The following is a 27882-nucleotide window of genomic DNA, read 5'->3' on the forward strand; positions in this document are numbered from 1 at the left end:
TTTTCAAGTTCTGGGATTAAGTGAGAACTGAGAGGAAAAAGGATTATTCTAGGACCACAGTGCAACATGTCACTGAGGCAGAGATCTGGTATTTGTATATACTTTCTAGTTTAAAGTATGCTTTAAAAAATATTACTCAAAAATATGAACAATAAAATGGCAATAAGTAGAAATCTACCAACAATTGAACCTATAAACAAAATGAGCAAGCAGAACAGAAACAGACTCATAGATATGGAGAACTTTTTGTTGGTTGCCAGATGAGAGGGGGCTAGGGGATGGGTGAAAAAGGTGACGGGATTAAGAAGTACAAATTGTTTATTAGACTGATGAACCTCAAAGGGAAGGGGGGAGGGAGGGTGGGAAGAGATAAACCAAAAACATATATGCATATGCATAACCAATGGACACAGACAATAGTGTGGAGAAGGCAGGAGGGGGGCGGGAGCAGGGAGGTCAATGGGGGCGGGGGAGAGACATCTGCAATACATTCAACAATAAAGATAAGTTTAAAAAGAAAAAAGAAATATAGTTCATGTCAATGAATATAAAATTCAAAGAGGTTCTAGAAGGTGCTGAAGTTCCCAGAAGACCTGAAGTGATTATACCTACACCTCTCTGAAGTGTTCATTCATCAAAACTTGCAGAATGGGTCAGATAACCGAGATAAGGAAATGGAGATAAGGAAAAAGCAGCAAGAATGCCCTGGCCATGTGGCTCAGTTGTTTGGAGCATAGTTCTGTGCACCAAAAGGTTGCTTCCCAGTCAGAGCACACACCCAGGTTGTGAGTTCCATCTCTGGATCAATATTTCTCACATCGATGTTTCTCTCTCTCTCTCTCCCCCTCCCCTTGCTTGCTCTCTCTCTAAAATCAATAAAAGACATTTTGGGGGGGGGAGAAGGAGCCCCCAAAGGTAATACCAGTTAAAGTATCTCTGGGTACTCGATGAGATTCAGATTAGACACCTATACACTAAAAACATGTCCATTATAACCCTTTTTTGAGGTTTTTTTTTTTTTTTTTAATTAATAGTCACAGACTTATAAAGTTCAACAATGCTGAACAAAACAGGAGGAGGGGTTTCCCATACTTTGTCAAAGGAAAGAAAACCCATCACTATAGATTACGGGTACACCATGGACTAGACATGGCCCTTGTAGCTAGATTTGCAGACCTCAACGGCCACCAACCAGCAGAACCAGAGCAAAAAGAGCAAGAACTAAAGGAGAAACATACTGGCTTCACCAGCCAAGGCTACCAACTCTTCCTCCCCACTGGGGCCTTTGCATTATACATGACTCTTTACAACTCAACACTTCACTTACCTATCTCACGTTTTCTTTCATTGGTTGTAGAGTTATGAAAAAACTCTGTCATCAGACTTTCCAATGCCCTGAGGGAGGCTTCTTCAGATGCCTAAAAAAGGAATTTGGAGGGGGAAAAAAATATATCAATAAACAGTATCTTTAGTTCTACTGTTCCACAGTGCCTTGTAGGTCATCTTCAACAGCAATAGTAATCTACTTCCTGAAGACATCTTGGTTCAACATTCTTCAAATATGTAGCATAAGCCAGAAAAACTGAAGGGAATTTTCCAACTGGCTCAAAACCCAAAGTTTTAGTATATTCTACAAATTCATGCTACTCTGCAACTGATTTTCAATTATTTATGCCAAAAAAAGGGAAGCAAATAATTCAAAATTTAATTCTGGAAATATATTGAAAGCAAATCAACAGCCTATCCCTGACAGAACAGGCAGTGAGAAGACACTCAGGGAAAAGGTTAGGGTTCCCTACAGACTATGTCTCGTGTCTGAATAACTCTGATTCAGAGCAATTGTAGTTAAAGTACTGCATGGACTCTTGGAGTTTTCTGCAGGTGCTTCAAGAGTCATACGTCCAGTCAACTCTCAATCTCACATGGGCAGCCAACAGAGGTTAAGGTGCAGGTAAGAACCAAGCTGAGCAAGAACTCAAAATCAGACAGTGCCTCCAGTCACATGTCCACAAAGAGAGCCAGACAGACTCTCAGAAGAGCTGCTCAGGTGGAGAATGAGAAGAGGGGCCAAAGACTCCAAAGCTCACCTTCCCCTTCTTTCAGATGGAACCCCAAACCCACTTCCTCATCTCTCACTGAAATAGGGGACATCAGTTGCAGCAAAGAGTTTGAGTTAACACTCCTTCACACAACCTATCTGTGAAAAGTGAGCATTCCCAGACCATTTCTGAATCCTCACTGGCATTAATCTACCCAGAGATAATCAAAACCAACAGCAGTTCCAATTGTTTAATTATCTCTTTATTCCCATCTTTCCACCCACTCCCCTCCTCCTCCCTTTCCCATATCCTCTCCATTGCCCCCAGAGAGAGAGCTGACTTACAAAAACTGTGTTTTAATACAACAAGTCCATATTCAAATGTGTTATGTATCAAAATGTAATATTACTGGAGGCTTCCATTTGGTAACTGACTTTTGAGGAGACTGAAGAACTTGGGCCATCTCTGTGGGTAAACCAGCACCTTACAATGAGTATTAATTATTGAAAGTAAATCAGGCTTGCACCAGCCCATATACATCAACTAGCACATGCAAGCACACGACACAGTACACAATGTCAGGCACACTGTCTCTCCCCTGTGGCGGTCATGGTATGATGGCTGTGCAGTGACAGCTGAACTCTGAGATGCTGCGTGATGAAAAACAATTGTTTTAACATTTGTGAATATGAGGAATTTTCTCATCTGAATTTATATTTATAGTAAAGATTAGCCCTCTATACCTTTTTCAGATCAATATATCACTTCAACTGAAAAATATTCTTGGATTGCAAGTTTAGCTGTTTTATCAAAAGCTACACAATTTTTTCAAGTGTAGAAATAACTAAAATGTGGGGCTAAAAACTGCGATATTTTTTAACCCACTTCAGGTTTTTGTGTTGATCAAATCAAGCTTACTGTTTTCATTCATCACTGACTTTCAAAGTAAATGCTACAAATTCAAATTTCTAAAAGGAATTTATATTTAAAAAGAATGCTTTGGTCTGTTTCATAAATTAATTTGGTGTACCATTTCATTTGAAAAAAGAATTTGCTGTTTAAAAAGATTATGGGAAGATTTAAAAGAATCAAAGGAAAATCTCACGTTAAAGTAACTTACTAAAAATAAATACAACTCGAGATATGTGTTCAACTAAAGTCAGTTATTCATTTAAAATAAATCAATAGCTCTTCTGAAGTCAAAATGGATTCCTGAAAACTAAGGACATATCTTCCAGTGACACCTGCTCCACAACTTTTCTTGTAGTAAATCATTTTAGAGTAGATCCTAGGAAAAAGCCTGAGCTCATCACCTTCAGGCAATCAACCACCAAGGTTTATTTCATACTGGTTCTTAAGGCAGAAGTTTGTGAACTTGACAACTACTGGCCCTGCATTAAATGTTATTGCAGAAAGTTCTTGCCCTGGCCGGTGTGGCTCAGCGGTTAGAGCGTCGGCCTGCGGTCCGGAGAGACCCGGGTTCGGTTCCCGCTAAGGGCATGTACTTCGGTTGCAGTTTGTCCCCGGCCCTGGTTGGTCGTGCGGGTGGCAGCCACTCGATGTGTCCCTTCACATCGATGTTTCTCTCTCTCCCTTCCTCTCTCTCCCTCCCACTCTATCTGTACAAAAAATGGAAAAATGTCCTCGGGTGAGGATAAAAAAAAAATAAAATAAAATAAAATAAAAAAAAAAAAGAAAGTTCTTGACAATCTCCCCCAAAGAATCCAACTCTCCCTCTGCTCTCAGTCCCATCCACCCTACTCTCCCTACTCCATCCCAAAAAGCTAACATCCCAGCAGAAAATGGAAAGACAAAAGTATCCACAAGGATCACAGGATGGATGCTTCCACCAAATGATGGTTCACGGAAAAGAAAATCCTATAACCAAATCTAGTGTCTCTAACTAAAACAATGTGCTATTTGCATTTTGATTACGTATATAATTGCAATACTAATATCATACCTCACAGGGTCTTATAAGGTTCAAATGAAATGATCTATGAAAGCTCTAAGGAGTGATCTAATCCCTAGCTGCTATCATTTTTATTTGGTCTTAGATACCAAATGAACAGAGACCAAAGAAAACATAGGAGTGGTCAGACCTACCCTGAAAGTGGAGATTCATGCCCTCAGGCAGAATGAAGGGCTTTTCCAACTGGATTTCAAAATGAAACTACATAGGGAAAGGAGGCTGAGACTGCCAAGGTCAACAATCAGAACAGAGATGTAAAAACAAAAAACATGTTCAAGACCCACAACTGCTTGAAAGATACTAGAAAACTATCCCCATTTGGCAAGAAAGTTGTTGAAGCAGGTGGTGAAGCCAGAATCCACATTGCAGTGGGTTAAGTAATTAATGGTAAGTATGTAAAGATGTGGTAACATTCCCCACAGACTACACTTTCAAGTAATAAAGAGATAAAGAACATAAAACAAAGAACAAGTGCCATGCTATGGTAGGAAGAGGCTTCAATTCCCAAAGCTACTCACACACTGCCCTAATTTATAAAGAACATGGAGGACTCAGATACACCCGACTGCTTCCCAGAACTTGAAGAACTAAGGGCAGATAAGATTAGCTTCAAACCAAGTGAGACATTCATACACAAAAAAAATTCCACTTGGATTATAGATAGAAAATGTGAAAGGTAAAACAACAAAGCTTCTGGAAGAGAATCTAGAACATCTTCATGACCCTGGAGTAGAAAAAATTTCTTGGACAGGACACATAAAATCACTAAACATAAAGAAAAATATTGATAAATCAAAATGTTCAGCAGATGGCACACCAAAAAGTACCACAAATGGAAGATCTTTTCAACACAGCCCAGCCGGTGTGGCTCAGTGGTTGAGCGTCGACCCATGTATCAAGAAGTCACTGGTTCGATTCCCATTCTGGGCACATGCCCAGGTTGTGGGCCAAACCACAGTGGGGGGCAAGCAGGAGGTGGTTAATCAATGTTCTCTCTCATCAATGTTTCTATCTCTCTCTCCCTCTCCCTCCCTTTCTCTCTAAAAATCAATAAAGAAAAAAAAAATTTTTTTTTAAGATATTTTCAATATAGACAACTGAGAACTCTCATCCAAGTACAGCAGGTCCTGGAATAACATTGTTTCATTCAACTTGGTTTTGTTGTAACATTGACAGGGATGGAGATGGTGTAGTAACTTAACTCTTGTTTATATCAATTAGCCTGTGGTAAAACTGGTTTCTTTATACATTGTTTCACTTAAAGTCACAGAACCTATGACAAGGTCAAGTGAAGACTTCAAATCAATAAGGAAAAGACAACAGTTCTGACAGGCAGATCATTACAAAAGGGTATTCAAAAGGCCTATACAGAAAATAAGTGCTCAACCTCACTAGTCATCAGGGAAATGCAAATTAAAAATAACAAGACAGTACTCTTCATCCACCAAAATGGCTAAAACTAAAAAGACTGTCGCAACTGTCAGTGAGGATGGTGAGCAACTGGAACATGCATATACTGCTGTTGGCAGAACACACTCGTATAACCACTTTGGAAAACCATTTTGCAGCTGAGCATATGCATACTTTATGACTGTAATTCTACTCCTTGATAATACATCCAACAGAAACTCGTATACGCACCCCCCGCTAAAAAGGGGGCAAAGTACACAAATGTTCACAGCAGGCACCATTATTCATAATATAGTCGTTCCTCGCCACTTTGCGCTTCGACTTTTGTGGCTTCATTCTATCGGTTTTTTCATATATATTCATTAAAAAGTTGATCGAGACAGTGAAAATGATACAGTGCACACTCAGTTGTCTGAGTCAATTATACATCCCTGTATTACAATTACAATTAAAATTACTGTATGTATGGACTGTAGGCCTATGTATTCGAGCACCCCAGGAATCCTTCAACGCCAGGTACAACCACTCAACCACTCCTTGTGTGTGGGCAGTAACTTTTTTCCAAAAAATTGGGTGTGGTGAAACCAAGCCAATCAGAGCATGCTGTTCACTGATTGGCTATCCTATCCTCTTCCTATCCTGGCCACTGATTGGCTCAGCCTCATGCAAGTTCATTTCTCTCATACACACTTCTACATAAGCATCTTTGCTCTTGTAAGTGTTTGCGATTTCTGAGAACTTTTATCTAAGCCCCACGATGGCTCCTAAACGTGCTGCTGCTTCTGAGTCTTCTGATGATGAAACTAGGGGCCGGAGGAAGATGCTTACCATCCAGAAGGTGAAACTCCTGGATATGATCAAAGATGGTAAGAAAATCGTGGAGGCTGCCCGCCATTACGACTTGAATTAGTCTACCATTCACTCCATCCATAAAGATGAAAAGAACATCCGTGCAATGGCTACTGTCTCTTTCAACAAGGAAGCAAAGCACATCGTGATAAGTCACAGTAAGTTCATAGTGAAAACGGAGTCTGCCCTAGCCGTTTGGATCAGCGACAGCTGCAAGAAAAACATTCTGCTGGATTCGCTGGTCCTCCGGGAGAAGGCAAGGCAGCTCGATCAGAGCTTTACGGCAGATGAACCTCAACCAGGACCCTCTTCTGCAACGTTCATGGATTTCACAGAGAGCAAGGGTTGGTTCGAGAAGTTCCAGAAGAGGTATCATCTGAAGAGTGTTGTTCTCCACGGAGAAGCTGCCTCTGCTGACCAGCCTGCAGCAGAGGACTACGTGAATAACACGTTCCAGGAGATCCTTGAGGAGGGCGAGTATCATCCAGAACAGGTGTTCAATATGGACGAAACAGGCCTGTTCTGGAAAAGAATGCCTTCCCGGACATTCATTTTCAAGATTGAGGCCAAGGTCCACGGCTTCAAGGCGTATAAGGATCACGTGACTATCGTTATGTGTGGAAATGCTGAGGGATTTTTGCTCAAGCCTGCCCTTATCTACAAAGCCAAGAACCCTAGGGCCCTGAAGAATAAAAACAAGAACCTGCTGCCAGTGCATTGGATGCACAACGACAAGGGCTGGATCACACAGCTGTCATTGGACTGGTTTCCACGAGTGCTTCATCCCCCAAGTCAAGCTGTATCTTGCAGAGAAGAGACTCAAGTTGAATGTCTTTCTCCTCATGGACAATGCTGGAGGTCATGCGCAAGACCTATCCTACGACGGTGTGCGGATCGAGTTCCTTCCTCCCAACACCACTTCGCTGATCCAGCCCATGGATCAAGGCTTATTCGCACGTTCAAGGCCCTCTACACGCAAAACACCCTGCAGCACCTCCTAAGGCATGGACCTTGAGGAGAACTTCTTGCTGAAGGAGTACTGGTGGCAGTATACCATCACGACCTGTCTGAAGACCATCTAGGACACATTGAAGGACACAAAGACAGAGACCGTGAAGGACAGCTGGAAGATGTTGTGGCCTGAAATTGTCCATGACTACAGAGGATTCACCCCAGAGGATACGAGCAACTCGGCAGTGGATAAGGCAGTTAGGCTAGCCTGGATGCTGGGAGGAGGAGGTTTTGCAGATATGACCCGCGATGACGTGGATGAGCTGCTGGAGACACATTCGGATCCCCTAACTGACGAGGATCTAACGGAGATGACTAAGTCTGCAAGTGAGGAGGAGGAAGAGCAGCCAGACGTTCCTGGTGGTCAAAAGGAGGAAGTCGGCCTTATACTTGAGCGTCTCTCACAAGTCGTGAGAACTATTAAGGTAGTACAGGATATGACTGGCTAATGGGACCCACAAATGATGCGTGCATTGCGGTTCCAGAATGCACTTGATGGAGTGATAGAACCCTACAAAAGCCTCCTCATGCATATGAAAAGACAGCGCCAGCATCTGCCTATCACGATGTTCTTCAGCCACGCACCCAGACACCCACTGCCTACTCCTAGTGCTCCGTCAGGGAAGACAAAGACGCACCTGCTGAAGATACTGCACCACCTGCAGACTCTCCTACTGAGGCCGTGCCTGCAAAAGAGCAGTAACCTTGCTCTTCTTTGCTGTGTAGCACATCTCTTCATTTTCATCGCTTCATCACTGAACAAGTTGCACTATTTTCATAGGTCAGTGGTTGTAAGAACTGTATGTGTGTAATTAAATGTACAATAATAATGATATTTGTAATGTCTAATATGTCTTATTTTGTCTACTATATTGGGTAACACAAGTGTAGTGATGACTAGAGGGTGTTATTTCATGTCTAGAGGGCTCTAATAATGTTAAAAAAACATATTTAGAAGGTCATAAACAGGTTTTCTATGCAAAAATATTTGATTTAGCCCTGGCCGGTTTGGCTCAGCAGTTAGAGCGTCGGCCTGCGGTCCCGAGAGACCCAGGTTCGGTTCCCGCTAGGGGCATGTACCTTGGTTGCAGTTTGTCCCCGACCCTGGTTGGTCATGCAGGTGGCAGCCACTCGATGTGTCCCTTTCACATCGATGTTTCTCTCTTCCTCTCTCCCCCTCCCACTCTACCTGAACAAAAAATAGAAAAATGTCCTCAGGTGAGAATAAAAAATAAAAAAAATTCGATTTATAAATAAAGAATTCTACTTCGTGAAAATTCATTTATCGCGGTAGAATCTGGAACTGATTAGCCGTGATAAATGAGGGCCGACTGTATTCTAAAAAGTCAAAAGAGCCCTGGCCAGTTTGGCTCAGCAGTTAGAGCATCGGCCCACAGACCAGAGTCCTGGGTTCGGTTCCTGCTAAGGGCAGGTACCTGAGTTGCAGTTTGTGTGGGGGCAACCAGTCGATGTGTCTCTCTCACATCGATGTTTCTCTCTCTTTCCCCCTCTCTCCCTCCCACTCTATCTGAAGATAAATGCAAAAATGTCCTCGGGTAAGGATGAAAAAAAATTTTTTTTAAGTCAAAAGAATCTAAATGTCCATCACCAGTGAAATGGATAAACAAATTGTGGTATATTCATTATAATATATAAGACAACAAAAATGAATGAATATTGCTACATGTAACACCATGGATGAATCTCAAAATGTTGAGTGAAAAGAAGACAAAACATCCTTCATTATTCATTTAATGTTAATTTTCAAAAACAAGCAAAACAAAACTCTGGTGGCATAATCAGAACAGTGGTTACCTTTGGGAAGGAAGGATTCTGGGATGCTGATGATACTTTATTTTCTTAATCTTAGTGTTAGTTACCCAAAGATAATCGCTTTACATTGTGATTTGTGCATTATTCTGTAAGTAGACATACACAATTTTTAAAAACTTAATGTTATACCTATTTTTAACCTTCATGTTGATATTTTCAGAACTTAGAAACTGTTTTGTTTTTTTTTTTTCCTCTACTAGCACAACTATTAAGAGCAATTTGGGGACCTGCAGCTAGCCTGCAGGTAAAGTCTAAGCATGGAATTACTGGATTCCAAGAAACCATCACCTATTTGTCTGCAGAGATGCCAGGGTGGCAACACAAAGTATTACAATCCCATAAGCCTATGCTTCCCCAAGAGTTACTTGGCTTCCCTAAATAACAAAATAAAATCCTTGGGCAGGATGAAGAGTTAAACTTGACTCATAATATACTCTTGGAAAGCCATGTATATATCTAAAAACAAATGTTTCTGTTCCAGAAAGAGTTAAAATCTGCAAAGTGGAGGTTTCAACTGTGCCTGCCTTAATTTATCTGCTCCTTTTACTGCACTGCTCATGGCTCAGTAGAGATCTATGCTACCGACTCACTTACTATGGAACTACTAAGTCAACTGAGACCCATAATCACCTAATAAATGATAAGAAAAGCTCGAAAAAAGAGGAGGGTCATCTAATTTGAAATCTTTGACTCTTCCCAAATCCTTTATGCCCACAACAAACGCCATCAGGTCTGATGCTTGCTTGACATCATTTCTTAGATTGGTACCTTTCCCTCACTACTACTTCTACCACTCTACTTCCTCCTGGTTAGATTGCTATAATTTCTTTTACCTGGCCACTTTAAGAGGCCAGCTTTCCCAACTCCAGTCCAATCTGTACTTTACCACCAGATAAATTCTCGTAAATATAGATTTTCTGCCACAGTTATTCTAAACCTAGCTTTAAAGAGCCTTTAAAACTGGACCAAGAAACTCAGCTATTCATTCAACAAATAAGCTCAGTACTCACTAAGTAAATGATATTGCCTTTAGCCTGAGATACAAAATTTATTAAGACTGTCCTTGACTCCAAAGAACTAAAGGTGGCCTGTGGGGAGAAGGGTAGAATCTAAAAATAAAAAGTAGAATATGACTGTTTACATTCTATACTAGTGACATACATATAATATAAACTGCCTCAGGAGCCCAGTGAGAGCAAACTCTTGAGGGAAAAGGGAAAGCTTCGCTTCAACAGAGGTAATAAAATGTTTTGGATTTTGAAGAATGCAGAGTTTACTAGGAGGAAAAAAGAATGAAAGCATGCCTGATTCACCATTACTCACCACAGGAAGCCATCACTCAGTCTGAACACTCATGGTCTCAAGCAAATTCCATTCCTGCATTTGTGTCTGGGTGTGCAATGCATACTTCAACCTCGATGCAATTTCTTACTAAAGATCCCATCTCTGTTTTCATCTTTCGTCTTCGTCCTGTAACCAGTACTACAGTTTTGCCTGTGGCACTGTTCTCTGCTCATTTTAGAATGCACGATTAAAGAGCACAGGCTCTGGTGTCCAGTCCTTGGGTTCCAACCAGAATGTACCTCAACCTTGGCCTAGTTTTTTCTCTGTCACTCTTTTTCCTCTTGTGCACAAAGGGGGATAAGAGACCTAACGTATGGGGTTATTCTGAGAATTAAATAAAAGAATTGACATAAAGCACGTAGTCAACATAATGCCAGAAATAAAGTAGGAGCTGAAAGTCCTATCTGCAACTGTTAATACTTCATAAATATAGAACATAAACTGTCTGGAAAGAGGCCACCTTTATGTCTGTATTTTCTATATCATCCTGTATGGACTGGTGCTCAAATATTTTAGACCAAATTCAAGAGAGTAAAAAAAACAAGTAGACTATTAATATCACTTTTAGTTTCTCAGGAATACTAGTAATTCTTCAAAATTCAAGATATATAAAACTGTTTAAATTTCCACCTTTAAGAACTCTAATCATAATGACCTTTGCTCAGAAGCACTCAACGAACATGTTTTGAAAAACAGGAGAGACTAATAATTTATCTTTAAAAAAACAAAACACTGAGACTTCAGGTGGATAACACGGTGCTTTGTCCCTTAAAATCAGGCAACTAGATGACCATTTTCTCAAGCCCTGATTGAATCTGTAATGTTTTAGCCTAATTGGCTCTAAAACACCCCTCTCCAAAGCATAACCTTTTACAAAATCGGTATTGGGGGTGAGGGGAACTATTCTTTTTTAATTAAACTTTTTGCCACCTCTTCCAAGAGCCACATTTTACATATACAAGGAGGTATATCATATGGGCCTCATGTACTCAGGTTCATGGCCTTCTTGATATCAAACCTAGCAAACCAGAGTCCCACTGAAATACTCTTATGCCATATCTAGAAAAATTGTATTACTCTATTTTAGGAGTGGGGAACATCCAGCCCTCAGGCAGAATAAGGTCCCCAAAATCAATACCAGCTAACATCACACGCCTCATAAAATTAGCCTGACCAAATATAGCAGGCTAATTTTTAAGTTTATAATTTTATATGGCCTGAGAATGATGTTACAAATATCCAAATGTCCCTTGGAAGAAAAAAGGTTCCTCACCCCTCCTATTTGCTTGTATACAAAGGTTTCTGAGAAAAGTGATTCTATAGTAGCTGCTAACCAAGGTTAAAAAGTATGCAAAACATACCTCGTGTGTTACCCCAGATGCCATTAGCACAGAAATTCAATCTTTGAAAGCTAATAAGATTATCATGGGCATCAAAAACTCTCAAAAGAACACTCTCACTCACCACTGCAAAGGAAAGAGACAAGAAAAAAATTCTATTTGGCTTTCTGCCTGGCATAAGCTTAAATACTGCACAATGAGAATCAATGTGACATCTACCCATCCGCTCCTAAAGTTGGCTCAAAGTGCTAGAAAGCAGGAAAGCACACCAAGGAAGCCCAGTCAAAAGAACGATATTCAGAACAAGTCTTCTCCCATCTTTTCTGTCACTGCTCGTGTCTCAAACTACAGGTATCATCCTTTAAAAAGATAAAACAGTCCAGCCAGTGTGGCTCAGTGGTTCTTTGAGCATCGACCCATGCACCAAGAGGTTGCCGGTTTGATTCCTGGTCAATGCACATGCCTAGGTTGTGGTCCAAATCCCCAGTGGGGGGCATGCAAAAAGCAGCCAATCGATGTTCCCTCTCATCGATGTTTCTATCTTTCTCTCCCTAAAATAAAATAAAAAATCAATAAAAAAAAAAAGATAAAACAAATTAAACACATCATGATAAAGTCGACATCTCACTTTATTTCTCTATAAGCAAACTGGTAAAACCAGTTGACTTTTCAATGTCTAGCATTCAGAAGTGCAGTCCCTGAAACCCTGGAGCACTGAATGGCTCACTCAAAAGTACACAGCTTGCCCTGGCCGATATGGCTCAGTTGGTTGGAGCATTGTCCTGTGCACTGAAGGGTCTCAGATTCAATTCCCAGTGAGGGCATGTGCCCGGGTTAGAGTGCGTACAAGAGAGGCAACCAGCCCTGGCTGGTTTGGCTCAGCAGTTAGAGCATCGGCCCTCAAGCCAAAGAGTCTTGGGTTCAATTCCGGTCAAAGGTATGTACCTGGGTTGCGGTTCGTTCCCCGGCCCTGGTCAGGGTCATGCAGGAGGCAACTAGTCGATGTGTCTCTCTCACGTTGATGTTTCTCTCTCTCTCTCTCTCTCTCTCCCCCCCCCCCCCACTCCCTCTGAAGATAAATGAAAAAATGCTCAGGTGAGGATTTAAAAAAAGGAGGAAACCAATCATTCTCTCTCTCTCTCTCTCACTCTCTCTCGCCTCCTCTCCCTTCCTCTCTCTCTAAAATCAATTTTTCTTTTTAATTCCTCACCTGAGGATATTTTTTTACTTATTATCAGATAGAGTGGGAGGGAGGGAGAGAGAGGGAGAGGGAGGGAGAGAGAGAGAGAAACATCAATGTGATTGAGCCACATCGACCTGTTAAAAAGAAACAGAGCCATACCATGTCCCAGGAAAGCAAGGCCAGGGTTGGGGCACTTACCACAACTTATGAACGTGTGTCTGGAACTAACTACTGAAGTTATGCATTTGCCTCAGAAGAGCTCTCACTGTCTTGTCTACAGCTTAAATCTGAACAGTACTTGCCATTTGGAAGTAACTGCAGGTATAACTGTACAATATCACCATGCAGATACTTAATAGTTGAATAAAACATATATTCTGGCTGCTTTTATGCTTTAGCCTGTAACTGTCATAAAGTTGACCGATGGTAAAATGTTCCCCTCAGTATTTCTTGAATTTGCAGTGCCCAGTCAGATTTTGTCTCTTCGACAAAGGGATCTGTTTCCTGCTGAGAACCATGAGTTAGAAGCAGGTTGACTGCCAGGCATCTGGGCCAGAAAGCCCAACTGGTCCTACTATGATAGGGATGAGGTGGAGGCAGCACATTTTGTCCCCATGGGGACCAACTGGAGAAAACATCTTGTACACAGAGGACAGTGTATTTTATGCTGGGAAAACCTAGCCATGTACCACTGGATAATACATAAAATCAAGACACACCAATTAGCGTCCCATGGACAGGTGTACTGGTTTCGAAATTTTAAAACAACAAATCGAAAGACTAAGGAGTTATAATAAGTAAATGCTATACCTGATTCTTGACTAGATCCTGTGTTGAAAAGGAAAAAATGCTATAAAAAGCATAACCAGGCCACCCTGGCCAGTGAGGCTCAGTGGCTGGAGTGACGGCCCGCAGACCAAAGGGCTGTGGATTCGATTTCCAGTCAAGGGCACGTACTGGGGTTTCAGGTTCGATCCCCAGGCCTGGTCAGGGCGCGTGCGTGCAGAAGGTAACCATCCATGTGTCTCTCTCACATCAATGTTTCTTTCTTTCTCTCTCCACCCCCCTCTAAAAATCAATGGAAAAAATATCCTCGGGTAAAGATTAATAAATTAATAAATACACATATATATACATACATAACTGGACTGACTGACAAAATCAGAATACAGATTGTAGCTCAGATAAAAGCACTGAATCTGAATTATTCAATTAATTGACGTTGTTAACTGCACTGTGGTTTATGTAAGACTGTATCTCTAATAAGAAATATTCTATATAGGAGTAATAGCCCATGACATAGACAAGTTAATTTCAAATAGGTCAGAAAAAAAAATATTGCATGTATGTACATATACAGTTGATTCTTGAACAACAGGGATTTGAATTACGCAGGTCCAACTATACCCAGATTTTTTTTCAATAAATATACAGTCAACCCTCCATATCCCCGGGTTTTGCATCTGCAACTTCAACAAACCACACATCAAAACAGCTGGCAGTCCAGAGCTGCAGAGGGTTGACTGAATACACTGTTCTACACTATTTTACCTAGGGGACTTGAACATCAGCAGATTTTGGTACCTGTGGGGGGTTCTGGAACCACTTATACCAAGGGACTGAGTTTTGGGAATTCAAAAGTTCAATGCAGATTTTCAACTGCACTGGGGTTGGCACCCCTAATCCTCACGTTGTTCAAGGATCAACTGTATATACATAGAGAAAGTGCAAATAAAGCAAATGGTAAAATGTTGACAATAGCTGAGTTTGGGTAAAGGGTATAAGAGTGTTCTTTGTACTAGTCATTCCTTCATCAGTTTGAAATCTTTCCACCAGTTGAAATTATTTCCAAATAAAAAGTGTTTTAAAATGTCATCTGTTGGACTGGTACCCTCCACCTTGCTCCTTCCTCACTGTTCTAAACTAGCTGGGAAAATTGAAAAGAGAACGTGAAGAAAGAGTAAAACAGAAAGGGGATTATTTTTTTCTCTCAAGTGCCAGGTTTAACATCACACATTGTTTTGGAAAAATTATATTAAATAGTCTGAACACTAAAAAAATTTGCATCTGCTGCTTGGGCAACAATTATATCCCACTAGGAGCTAAAATACATATAATTTATATACTTATTTATATTCCAGTAAAAAAAAAAAAAAAAAGCAAATGAGAAAAATAGTTCTGCGAGAAACTGTCTAAAATAAATGAGTAATATAACCAAGCACAGGCTCTCTCTTCACAATCCCATCTGCTTCTATTTTCCAGGTACGTATCCCAGGAGGATGGAACACTTATATCTGCACGCCTAGTCAATTCAACTCAAAAGATACTTACTGAGCACATTAACTGCAAGGCATGAGACCAAGAGTTCCTAAAACAGGATCACAGAATCTTTAGGGAGAAATAAACAAACCCCAGAGAACAGCAAGTCCAAACTCATGTTACACACGAGGAAAATGAAGCTCAAAGAGAATCTTGCCTAAAGGGGGCCAGCTCAGAGGAGTTTTGCTCCCAGGGCTGTAAGGACGAAGACTGAGCTGGCGTAACCTTGCACCGGATAAAATCAGGTAATCATTGAGTATGAAACAGATGGACCACTGTAAACACATGCTGGAAATCACAATTAACACTACATAAAGCTGCTGCTACCAACACAACGGTTTAAGAGCAAGTCTCTTGTAAAAGCCATACCACCTCCATCCTGGACAGAACTGGCTTTTTAAAGAACAGTTAAAATAACATTGATTAGCCCTGGTGGGTGTGACTGAGTGGTTGGAGCAATGGTCTGCAATCCAAAGCGTCTCAGGTTCAATTCCTGGTCAAGGGCACATACCTGGGTTGCAGGTAAGATCCCCGGCCCTGGTCAGGGTAAGTGTGGGAGAAAACAATGTGTCTTTTTCACATCAATGTTTCTCTCTCTCTCACACCACCACCACTTCCTCCCACTCTCTTTAAAACTCAATGGATAAAATATCTTCAAGTGAGGATTAACAAACAACAACAAAAAAACATTGATTTGATTTTGACAAGAATCTCTGGACTATATTACAGACTGCTGGGATTTGGGGGAGCATAATCACCTTCTTTCTCCCCTAAAGGTTCTATCCAGCTGACATATGATCTCCAGAATCCACAAGCAGATCAAAGTCTAATGTCCCCTTTATGACTGGCAAAGCCTTGCAATGCCTCTTCCTTCCCACCCTGAGCTGACCTTATCCATCCAGGCCTAGCAACAACAGGAAGGCAGGACACAGAGGAAGACAAGCTTCTCCAGAGGATAGGCAAGTGACAGAGTACAAGCACAAAGCTAGACAGTGTTCTGATGCAGCAACCTAGCACCTGGCAGACAAGAGCCAATGATACTAGGCTCTCCCCAGTGCACCCATCATAAATAAAATAACAGACATATCACTCCTGGGGGAAGAAAAAAATGTGCTTCAATACTGCTCCCACCTGGGGTACAGATAATAATTGAATGTGCACCAAGGTAGGAACATGGGTACACAGAAACGGTGCCCTCTGCACAAGCAATGAGAGAACTAACTGGCTTCGTGAGAACCAGTGGTACCACTGAAAAACACTCGGTCACAGCCTGGCAGGCAGAGAAAACAACAGGTTAGAGCCAGTCCTGGTGCCAACTGAGAACAGCTTGACTTTGAGCAAAGCCTATAAGGTCACAGAGCATCCTCAGTATTATATGCAATCAGATACGTATGCTGTGTACTGATTACAAAGCACTATGCAAATGTTGGCTGATACGGTCATGCTTCCCACACAAGTTTCTGTTACCCAAACTCCATGTTTGGATTTGCTTTTATAAACACGAAAGTTCTCTAATTTGTCCCCCTCGTGTCCCTCTCAATACACCCAGCACTACCTTAATACTTTGGACTCAAAGGCCTATATACTCCCAAATCCAGCACGTGAGACTCCACCAAGAAGCCCTATGGGCCCACAGAGCACAGAAAACCCTGAGCTAAAATATCTCTGTACTAAAGCCCTCCAGGAGCTTTACGATTCATAGTCTACTAAGTCTAGAAATAGAAAGTTGTCTTCAGGAAATGGTTGCTGAAAAACTGGTTTGTAAATTCTCTCAAGTATCTTTCAACCATGAGGCCCTCAACACCACAAAGGGTCTTTGCCACCTGATCACTGGATGATCAAATCACTGCATCACCTGGCCCTAGTCTGTCCTTTGAACTTCACGGTCCCCATGGTCCCTCATGTCTCTTCACCTATCCTATGCATCAGCCAGTCCCAGCTTCTCATTTTCTCTCCACATAACCTTTCCTTGGCTTCACACACATCACTTCCTCTATCTAGAATGCTCTTCTCTACCTGGAAAAACTCCTACCTATGCATTAAAATGTCACTCCTTGAAAATGTCACACTACTTCTATGAAGCCTACTGTTATCCCCCCAGTAGGGCCGGTCACTCTCTCTGGGCTTTCTAACATTGCACTGTATAGAGTGACCCATGTTTACCCTTCCCTCTCATACAGTGATCCAGTGCTGGCAAATGCACAAGCTAGTGCCACCTCAATGGAAAATGACTTGGCAATAGCTATCAAAATGTTTCATGCATAGACAACTTCACTCAATAAGTACCCTTTTAGTGACTTTTTCCTTCAAAAGTTTACATGTTAAAAGACCTACATGTCAACATAGCTTGTAAAACAAAAGACTGGAAACCACCTAAATTTCCATCAAAGCAAGATTAGTTAAAGAAGGTACCTCCATACCATAAAATACTATGCAACTGTGAAAAACAGTAGGGAACCGCTAGTCAAGTGGCTTAGTTGGTTGGAGCATTATCCTGCATACCTGACAGGCTGCAGATTTGATTCTGGTCAGGGTGCATGCAGGAAGCAGTTTCTCTCTCACATCAAAGTTTCTTTCTTCTCTCTCTCTCTCTCTCTCTTCCCTTCTCTCTAAAAATCAATGAATATAACCTCAGGTGAGAATTGAAAAGGGAGGGGAAAAAAAGAAAAAAACCTTAGGGACACTCTATACATATGTATATATGAAACTATATCCTATATAAATCCAATGTTTTAAAAAGGCAATTTAAACAGTGTGGCAGTGTGAATAGTATGCTGCCTACTGATGGAGACAGTAAGGAATATACATACTATACATACACATACTTTGTTTTCTAAACTAGTCATGGTAGTTGCCTCTAGGAAAGAGAACGGGGTTCTGGGGACAGGGGAAAAGAAAGAGGTTTATACTCTGTACACTCTCTTGTATCATTTAAATTTTGTACACTATTCATTTGTTTAAAAAAAGAACTGGAGAAAAAAAAGAAATTACCTGCTAATATGCTGGTTTCCCTAGTAGCCTGAGAGTGTATAGGCAGAGACTACTTCCTATTCATCTCTATGGTCCCAGGATCTAGTGCACAGTAGGCACTTTATGTTTGTTGCAGGAATTATTTTAACTCTCTCTTTTTTTTTTCTTTATCTGGTTTTTATTTTTTTATTAAATTTATTGGGGTGACATTGGTAAATAGGATCATACAGGTATCAAGTGTACATTTCTATGATAGTTATTCAATGGTGATAATAAGCTAACATTTACTTAGCACTTAGTAACACCAGGCACTGTCCTAAGTATTTGATGTGATTAACTCCTTTAATCCTCGTGACAATCCCATTGCATAGATGAGGAAACTGAGGCCCCGAGAGATTAAGTAACTTGTCACCAGTCATACACCTGGGCAAGTAGCAGAGCCAGGATTAAAACACTGGCCCCAAACCCCTGCTCTTAAACATGAGGTTATGTTATTCTTCACATACCTAGGAATGTATTGAAATCACTGAACAATGAAGTACACTCCTTACTGAATACTTGCTATGAAAATCTTCTGTCCTTAACTGCTGAATCATAAAAACTGTTGAAATAAAATGAATTGAGGCCATCGCCTATGTGGGGACTGAAGAATCCCTGAGGAAGCTCTGATCTTGGCTTTCTGGTTCACATGCACCCCACCCCCAAGGGGATCAGAGTCTGGGAAAATATTTAACAGACTAATCAAAATAAGACAGGGACCTGCCCACCTGTGAATTTACCTTGGAAGCTATATTTGGTTCAATAAATAAAATCCTCTCTCTATATCAAGCATTCTAACTCAGTGTGTGCCTGATCTAACTAATGAGAAGGCCTTGTGCCCATCTTAAAAAAAAGTCCACCTGAAAAATAAAAACCACGTATTGTAGTTAGAAACAATTCCCCACCACCCAGAACTTCCAGTGAGGATGTCAAACACTGAGAAACAGATGTCTCTGGACCCTTTCTTGTTGTCCCCAATACTGCTCTTACTCTTCAGCACAATTCACACTTCTCCTGGGGTCTTATGCATTAAATACTTTCACAAACTTATTTATTAGTTTTTACACTGGCTATTTCCTTTTTTTTTTTTTTTGATGACACAAGGAAGCATCTTACCTGAAAGTTCTCTAAATCACACTGCTATAGAGGTTAACTTCTAGGAATTCCCTGTACAGCCCTGGCTTTGAATGTGCTGTCATTGCACTGGCATTTGTGCTCCAAGCACCACCAGACACGTCTTGCTTTGTTCCCTATTTTAGGGTCCATCCTACTTCAAGGCCTGTAGCCCACTGCCCACTAACAACCCACAAGCTAGGAATGAAACATCTTAACCAATTAACTATGCTAAATTCAAGAGAGTTGCCATAACTGGATTGGTAATTTTCAAACTATAATACATAGATTCAATTCAAACTTGAAATCGAATTGATCTTTCTGCTTTAAAAGACCTTGAGAGGCCATATATAATTCCATTTATATGAAATATTCAGAATAAGCATAACCACAGAGACAGAAAGTAACAGATACATGGTTGCCAGGGGTTTGAGGGAGGCGGAATGGGGTTAGAGGGTAGTTTCCTTTGGAGTGATGAAGAAGCTTTAGAATTAGAGTACCAACGATTGTACAACATGGTAAATGTACTCTAATGTCACTGAATTGTATGGTTTAAAATGGTAAATTTTATGCTTTGTGTATTGTACAATTTAAAAAATAACCAACATTCCCTGGCCAGTTTGGCTGTGGTTAGAGCATTGGCCTGCGGACCAGCGAGTCCCGGGATCAGTTCCTGCTAAGGGCACGTACCTCGGTTGCAGTTTGTCCCCGGCCCCAGTTGGGGTCATGTGGGTGGCAACCAGTCGATGTGTCTCTCTCACATCGATGTTTCTCTCTCTCTCTTCCTCCCTTTCTCCCTCCCACTCTATCTGAAGATAAATGCAAAAATGTCCTAGAGTGAGAAAAAAAAATGTTTTTAAATAACCAACCTAAGACTGAAAAAAAATTTTAAGGCATCATTTCTAATACATTCAAGTACGTATAAAGGTTATTTAAATAGTAATAAAGTAAGCATAAGGGATCTGTTTCCTATTAACAGACAAAAATAAAATCTAACTTGATAACTTTTCCTACACCCTCCCACCCCCCAAAAATATATATCTACACGTGTGTGTGTGTGTATAGAGAGAGAGAGAAACAATGAAAAGCCATTTTTTAACCTATTAAATTTGCAATGTTTTTCTTAAGACCACCCAATGCTGATGAGTGTATTTATTTCCAGTTGGTGGGAAGAATAAACTGGAATAACCTTTCTGGAAAATATCTGATGACGTACCTTAAAAGTGTTCATACTAAATCTAAAACTATTTTAATATAAAAGGTTTATTTTTTTTAAAATCTTCATACCCTTGGGTCCTTCTGGGAATCTAGCCTAAGGCAATTTTCTGAACTACAGAAAAAGCTTTTTGCAAAAACATTAATTACATATTATTTACAATGGCAAAAAAAAAAATTTATGCTCAAGAATCCATGTAATGCCATTGTAAATATTTATGAAGCGTTTAATGATTTGGAAAAACCAGTTATACTATAATGTTAAGTGAAAATGGCAGAAGAAAATAAAATGCATTTATAGTGTGATCTCAACCATATTTAAAAAATAAATAAAGCCCTGGCCAGTTCAGCTCGGCGGTTAGAGCATCAGCCCGTAGGACAGAGTCCCAGGTTCAGTTCCCACGTACCTCGGTTGCAGTTTGTCCTCAGCCCCAGGTTGGGGTCGTGTGGGTAGCAACCACTCAATGTGTCTCTCTCACATCGATATTTCTCTCTCTCTCTTCCTCCCTCTATCCCTCCTGCTCTACCTGAAGGTAAATGCAAAAATGTCCTCTGGTGAGAATTTAAAAAAAAGTAAATAAAGACTAGAAGGAAACAAGCCAAAACGCTATTATTAAAGGTTGAAACAGATGGTGGTTAATTGTCTTTTTATACTTATGAAATACTCCAGAGTCCAAAATACTTTTTTTTAAAGATTTTTCTATTGATTTTTCTATTGAGAGAGAAATATTCATGTGCGAGTGAACTACCGGCTGCCTCCCGGGCCTATGCTCTGACCAGGGATGGAACCGGCAACCTTCCAGTGCACAGGAAGCCGCCCAACTGACTGAGGCACAACCGCCAGGGCCCAAAATATGTTTCACATTAGGAAAATAATAACTAAGCAAAATCAAGAGGTGGTAAAGAAGACCTTCTGATAGTATCAGTACCTACTTTAATTGCCAAACAGTATTAAGACAAAGAAGGTGCAGAAACTGAACTAAATTACTGGCCACAATCTTGGAAGGCTTGGCCACTACAGTGATTTTGTTGGTGGTGTTGTTTTGGGAGTGTTGTTTGTTTTTAAATAAATCATCTATGGGAGAAGAGTATATAGGACCTCCCTACACTATTTTTGCAGTACTACTGCAATTATAAAATTATCTCAAAATAACACACTTAAATAAATCCTTGCTAGATCACTTGTCTTTCACTAATAACAGAACGCAGGATGAAGAGAAACAATTTCTTGGACAGTAATAAAGCACACGACTCCTTTCCCCATGAATTAAATAAAAGCCTTTCTGGAGTGCTGCCTCCACAGAAATCACCTTTGCTGTCTAGTGGATGCCTTGCTCTTTAACATTTCAAAGCTTTCACCTTAATGAACCTAAATACACTGAGCTTTTTCACTTTGCCATGTATATCTGCCCCAAATGGCCCTTCACATCTACCTCAGGCCCCAAACTCTTTTCTAATGACTTCCCCCACTTCTGTTTTGAAACCTAACTCATTTGTCACCTCCTTTGGAAAACCTTCCCTGATACACCCCTCCCCATCCCCAACTTAGCCAGGCTTTTTTTCCTTTTAAGTAGTTATACCTCCACAAGGTTTTATTTCTGTCCTTATCACCCAGTACCATAATCATGTGCTGGCATGCACATCTACTCAGGCAGGGTTAGAAACTTCCAGAAGTTATAAACATCTATAATATTTATTCACCCTTTTCCATGCTTGTATTCAACAGCTGTAAACCAGGTAAATTCCCTATTATTTTGCCACTCTATTGCAAGTAAGCCCCCCAAATTCACCAACAATACTTCCTTCCAACTCCTGACTTGCCTTTCAGTCAAGAATTACAAAGTACATTATCTTGGCCAGTGTGGCTCAATGGTTGAGCGTCAACCCATGCACCAAGAGGTCGCCAGTTCAATTCCCAGTCAGGGCACATGCCCAGGTTGTGGGCCCGACCCACAGTGGGGGGCATGCAGGAGGTGACCAATCAATGTTCTCTTTTTTTTTTTTCTTATCCTTACCCCAGGATATTTTTTCATTTTTTGTTCAGATAGAGGGAAAGGGAGAGAGAGGGAGAGAGAGAGAAACATCGACATGAAAGGGACACATCAAGTGGTTGCCACCCGCACAACCCATCCAGGGCTGGGGACAAACTGCAACCAAGGTACACGTCCTTAGCAGGAACCGAACCCAGGTCTCTTTGGACCATAGGCCGATGCTCTAACTGCTGAGCCAATCTGGCCAGGGCTCAATGTTCTCTCTTATTGATGTGTCTCTCTCTCTCTCCCTCTCCCTTCCTCTCTCTAAAAAAATCAATTAGAAACAAATTTTTTTAAATAAAAAAGGGTCAACAAAATACCCAACCCCAGGTGGTGGAACAATGTCTACAAGATCTGAGGGAAAGAGTGCAACCCAATAATTTGATACCTAGCCAAGATGTCCTTCCAGTATAAAGACAATGCAGCAGACTTTCTTAATTCACCAAATAAGGCACCCTTTTTAGAAACAATAAGGAGATGAATCAAAGAATTCAGATATGGAAAGACTACAGTTGAAAGAACCAGTGGGGCCGTGGCTGGTTTAACTAAGTGCGTAGAACGTCAGCCCGTGGACTAAAGAGTCGCGGGTTCAATTCCGAACAAAGGCACATACCTTGGTTGTGGTTCACCCCAGCCCTGGTCAGGGTCATGCGGGAGGTGACCAGTCAATGTGTCTCTCTCACATTTATGTTTCTCTCCCTCTCCCTCCCACTCTCCCCTCCACTCCATCTAAAGTAAATAGATAAAAATATCCTCAGGTGATTATTAAAAAGAAAAAAAAATTTTTTTTTTTTTAAAGAACCAGTTGGGGTCCTTGCCAATGTGGCTCAGTTGGTTGTACTGGTGTCCCGTACACTGAACAGGTCTCAGGTTCGATTCCCAGTCAGGGCACAAACTGGATTCAAACCCCAGTTGGGGTGTATGCCAGGCAGCTGATAGATAGATGTGTCTCTCACATCAATGTTTCTCTCTTTCTCTCTCCCCCTCTCCCTTCCTCTCTCTCTAAAATCAGTAAAAGCATGTCCTTGGGTGAGGATTAAAAAATAACAAAAATAATAAAAACCAGTGGAAAACACTGAATCCTTTAAAATATAAAACTAAGACCAAATACTGAGAAAACTGGGGATATAGAGCAGGCTATAAATGCTCTAAAGATACTGACAAAGTAAAATAATCAAGAGTGAAGAGGAAAAAGTGGAAGGAATACAAATTTTCTTATTTTTCCTATTATGAAGTATACTGATTCTTTTTCCTTAACCTACAAGGATTTATCAAGAGCTAATAATTATGCCCTGGCCAGTATGGCTCAGCAGTTAGAGTGTCAGCCTGTGGACCAGAGTTGCGGGTTCGATTCCAGTCAAGGGCACATACCTGGATTACAGGTTTGATCCTCAGCCCTGGCTGGGGTCATGTGAGAGACAACCAATCGATGTGTCTCTCTCACATCAACGTTTCTCTCTCTCCTTCCCACTCTATCTGGAAATCAGTGGGAAAATATCCTCAGGTAAGGATTAAAAAAAAAAAAAGCTAATAATTATTAAAGTAAAGATTTATTTGAAATTTGACAATTCCTTTTTCAGTTTCACTTGTTTAATTTTTCTGCTATAAAATTTAAATGAGATAGATAGACCTCAAGTGCATTATGTTTAGTTAAAAAAAAAAGTCAATCTTGCCCTGGCCAGTTTGGCTCAACAGTTTAAATTAGAGCATCAGCCCACAGACCAAACGATTGCGGGTTCAATTCCTGGTCAAACATACCTGGGTTACAGGTTCAATCCCTGGACTGGGTTGGGGTTGAGCAGGAAGCATCTGACCAATGTGTCTCTTCCACAACAATGTTTCTCTCTCTCTCTTTCTTCTCCTCCCTCCCTTCCACTCTCTCTAAAAATCAGTGGAAAAATATCCTCGGGTGAGGATTAACAACAACAACAACAAAAATGCAAGTGATAGCAAACAGATTTTTCTTTTAAACTAGCATGACCCAAAAAATCAACACAATCACTTTTTTAATAAAAGTACTTAGATTAGGTATTCACTCCCTTTATCCATGGATGGATGGATGAATGGACAGACAGATAGATAGATATAAAGATAGATACAAAGATATATGGAATATTTAGATAATGTTAATCATAGTTTAAGGTAGTAGGATTTGGGGTGATTTCTTTTTTGCCATGTTCTTTGTACCTTTCGATACAGCTTGATTTTTTTAATGAGCACAATTCATTTTTATTAAAAATATCCAGTTGTGCTCTGGCTGGTTTTGCCCAGTGGTTAAAGCATCGGCCTGTGGCCCGAAGGGTCATGGGTTCGACTCACAGTCAAGGGCACATATCTGGGTTGCAGGTTCAATCCCCAAACCCTGTCAGGGTCGAACAGGAGGCAACCAATAGATGTGTCTCTCTCACATCAATGTTTCTCTGTCTCTCTTTCTCTCTCTTCCTCCCACCCTCCCTCCCTTCCAGTTTATCTACAAAAAAAAAAAAAATCCTCGGCTGAGGATTAACAAAAAATAAAAAATAATAAAATTACTCAGTTGTTACTCTAAAATAAAATCATCTGATTATTAGCCAATTTAGAAACCAATGATTTTTCCCCCACCTGCATTTAGCTCATAAAACACCTTTATACCATCCTAGGCAGTCTGAAACCAGAGGTCTTTTTCATTACAATCTTCATATAAGACAGTGGCAGGCTGCTCTAATGTAAACGAACTACTATGCATATGCTAAGTGTAATGGGCTGAACAGAAACACATAAAGAAATCAAACATCTGGTTTTCAGTATTAGAATCTGAAGGTAAAGTGAGAGTAGGGTATCTCAGAGAAGATAACTAACAAGCAGTTAGGGATACTGGACTAGTAACTGATGAAAGGCCAGGAGTGAGGGGAAAAGGTGAAGTCATGAGACTAGGTATTATTATTATTATTATTATTATTTTGGTGAAAATACCATCTCGTGCAGTCATTTGTGTACCTCCCTTGAGCTCCTCCACTAGACTATAATTTCCTTTAAGGCAAGTACTATGTTGTAATCAGCCTTGTATCTCTAGTACTGTGACTTATATATGGGAGTTGCTTCAAGAGTTTATTGGAGGGATGAATTTTTAGTAGGGGTGAAAAGAGGAAGAAAAAGCCCAGGACTACAGGGTAAGGAATGCCCATAATTAGGGTAAGGAGAATGGAGGAGCCACCACTTCAGAAGAAATCAGAATTAAGATGGTGTCAACAAATGCTGTTCAAGCATGCTATTCCTGGTCCATGCCAAAGGAAGTACAGAAATTGAAAGCATTTAGAAACTTTTGTATCAATTGGCATTGCCACAACATTCAACTTTATGTCTGTCAAATCCAGTTAAGGGCCCTAGCCAAGTGGCTCAGTTGGTTGGATGATGGTCTAGGATTATGGATTCGATCCCCAGTCAGGAATATACAATAATGAACCAATGAATGCATAAATAAGTGGAACAACAAATCGAAATCTCTCTCTCTCTAAAGAATCAATCAATCAATAAATAAATTTAAGAATCCACTGCCCAATCCAAGGCTGTGAAGGTTTGTTTTAAAAAATCCAGTAACATCCTGGCCGCTCAGTGGGCTGGAGTGTCATCCCATGCACCGAAAAGTCGATGGTTCAGTTCCCGGTCAGGGCACATATGGGAAACAACCAATGGATGTTTCACTTTCACATGGATATTTCTCTCTCTCTCCCTCTTCCTTCCTCTCCCTCTAAAAATCAATAAAAGCATGTCCTCATATTATATATATATATATATATATATATATATATATATATATATTTTTTTTTTTTTTGCCCTGGCCAGTTTGGCTCAGCGGTTGGCACATCGGCCTACGGACCAGAGAGTCTAGGTATGGTTCCCGCTAGGGGCACGTACCAAAATATATATATATTTTTTTTAAATCTAATAACAACTAGATTATTTTGCTAACAATTCATTTTTATCATCTTCCACAAAAGTATTAGCCCATAATGGAAGACAACTAGTTCTTTACAAAGAAAAGAAATTAAGAAAACTTCCTTTCTGTTGATAACCTGTAAAGTGGTCCAGCCACCACTGTGTCCACAATAGTCATACTTTTTCTATTGTATCACATTAGAGGATATGCAGAAATATCTCTTCTCTTTTGTTATCAGCAAACTTTGGCCATTTTGCCCTTTCAACTATGAAGTAAATTTTGCAAGTTTTAAGGTTAGATGACTAGATGTACTGTTTTTCCTGACAGTATTTCAAGTAGGCTACATTTCAAGTAAATATACCTCTGTAAATGTGCACAACCTTAAGAAAAAACCTAGTAATAGAAGAAAGCATGGGGTGTGGAGTTAGAACTTTGTGTGTGAATCCTGTCTCTACCAACCTGTTATATAATTTTGGATAAACTACTAACATCACCCTCCCTGAGCCTCAGTATCCTCATCTTTCTCAACTGTAAAATGGGAACAGATAGCACCTACCTTGCAGGAGAATAGCTATAAGATATTAAATGAGGTACTGGCCCTGGCTGGAAGGCTCAGTTGGTTGGAGCATTGTCCCATATACCAAAAGGTTGTAGTTCAATTCCTGCTCAGGGCATGTACCTAGATTGCAGGTTCAATTCCCATCAAGGTGCATACAGGAGGCAACTGATCGATGTTTCTCTCTCTCTCGCTCTCTCTCGCTCTCAAATCAATAAAAACATATCCTCAGGTGAGGATTAAATGAGGTACTGTATGCACTACACAAGGGCCCCCAAACAATGAGCAGATTGAAATTATGAAACATACCCAAACCGTTTTTCTCCCTCTAAACCCATTTCCTTTCCTTCCCTTTAGTCTTTTACATCCCTCACTTCTCTGCTTTGTGGGTTTCCTTGAACAGTATCCACAAATCCCTCACCACCCCCAAACCCCACTCCTAATAGTCCCCCAGCACTTCTACCAGGAGCATTTAGTTTTTGGAGCCTCCCGGTAAATACACCATCTACATACACAGCATTTGTTCTAACAACTCCCCTTGCTCACCTGCCCCCCACCTCAACCTCCCCAGAGGGAAAATACCTGAGCTTGCTGGCTGCTACGGGTTTTGGAAAATAAGATGTTTAACTATATTCATACTCGAATTCAATCTTACCCCACTCTTCAAATACTACTGCCATCATTTACTAACCACAAGGGCCCACCTTGACCCTCTTAGATTTATTTTCACACCTGACTCT

At 40.6% G+C, this 27882-nt stretch overlaps 1 protein-coding gene across 6 annotated transcripts in view; it reads right to left on the minus strand.

The window, feature by feature from the left end:
* XPO6 (exportin 6) overlaps positions 1–27882 on the minus strand; it is a 121496-nt gene that overhangs the window by 85918 nt on the left and 7696 nt on the right. For 4 of the 6 annotated variants that reach the window (XM_036280821.1, XM_036280823.1, XM_036280819.1 and 1 more), the window contains exon 2: positions 1328–1418. In XM_036280821.1, the coding sequence (XP_036136714.1) occupies positions 1328–1418 (91 nt within the window). Of the gene's footprint in view, positions 1–1327; positions 1419–10437; positions 12253–27882 lie in introns of those variants that run through there. The other 2 variants (XM_036280824.1, XM_036280820.1) reach the window with 2 other exon arrangements.

Source organism: Molossus molossus, unplaced genomic scaffold, assembly GCF_014108415.1.
Source record: "Molossus molossus isolate mMolMol1 unplaced genomic scaffold, mMolMol1.p scaffold_m16_p_3, whole genome shotgun sequence".
Lineage (NCBI taxonomy): Eukaryota > Metazoa > Chordata > Mammalia > Chiroptera > Molossidae > Molossus > Molossus molossus.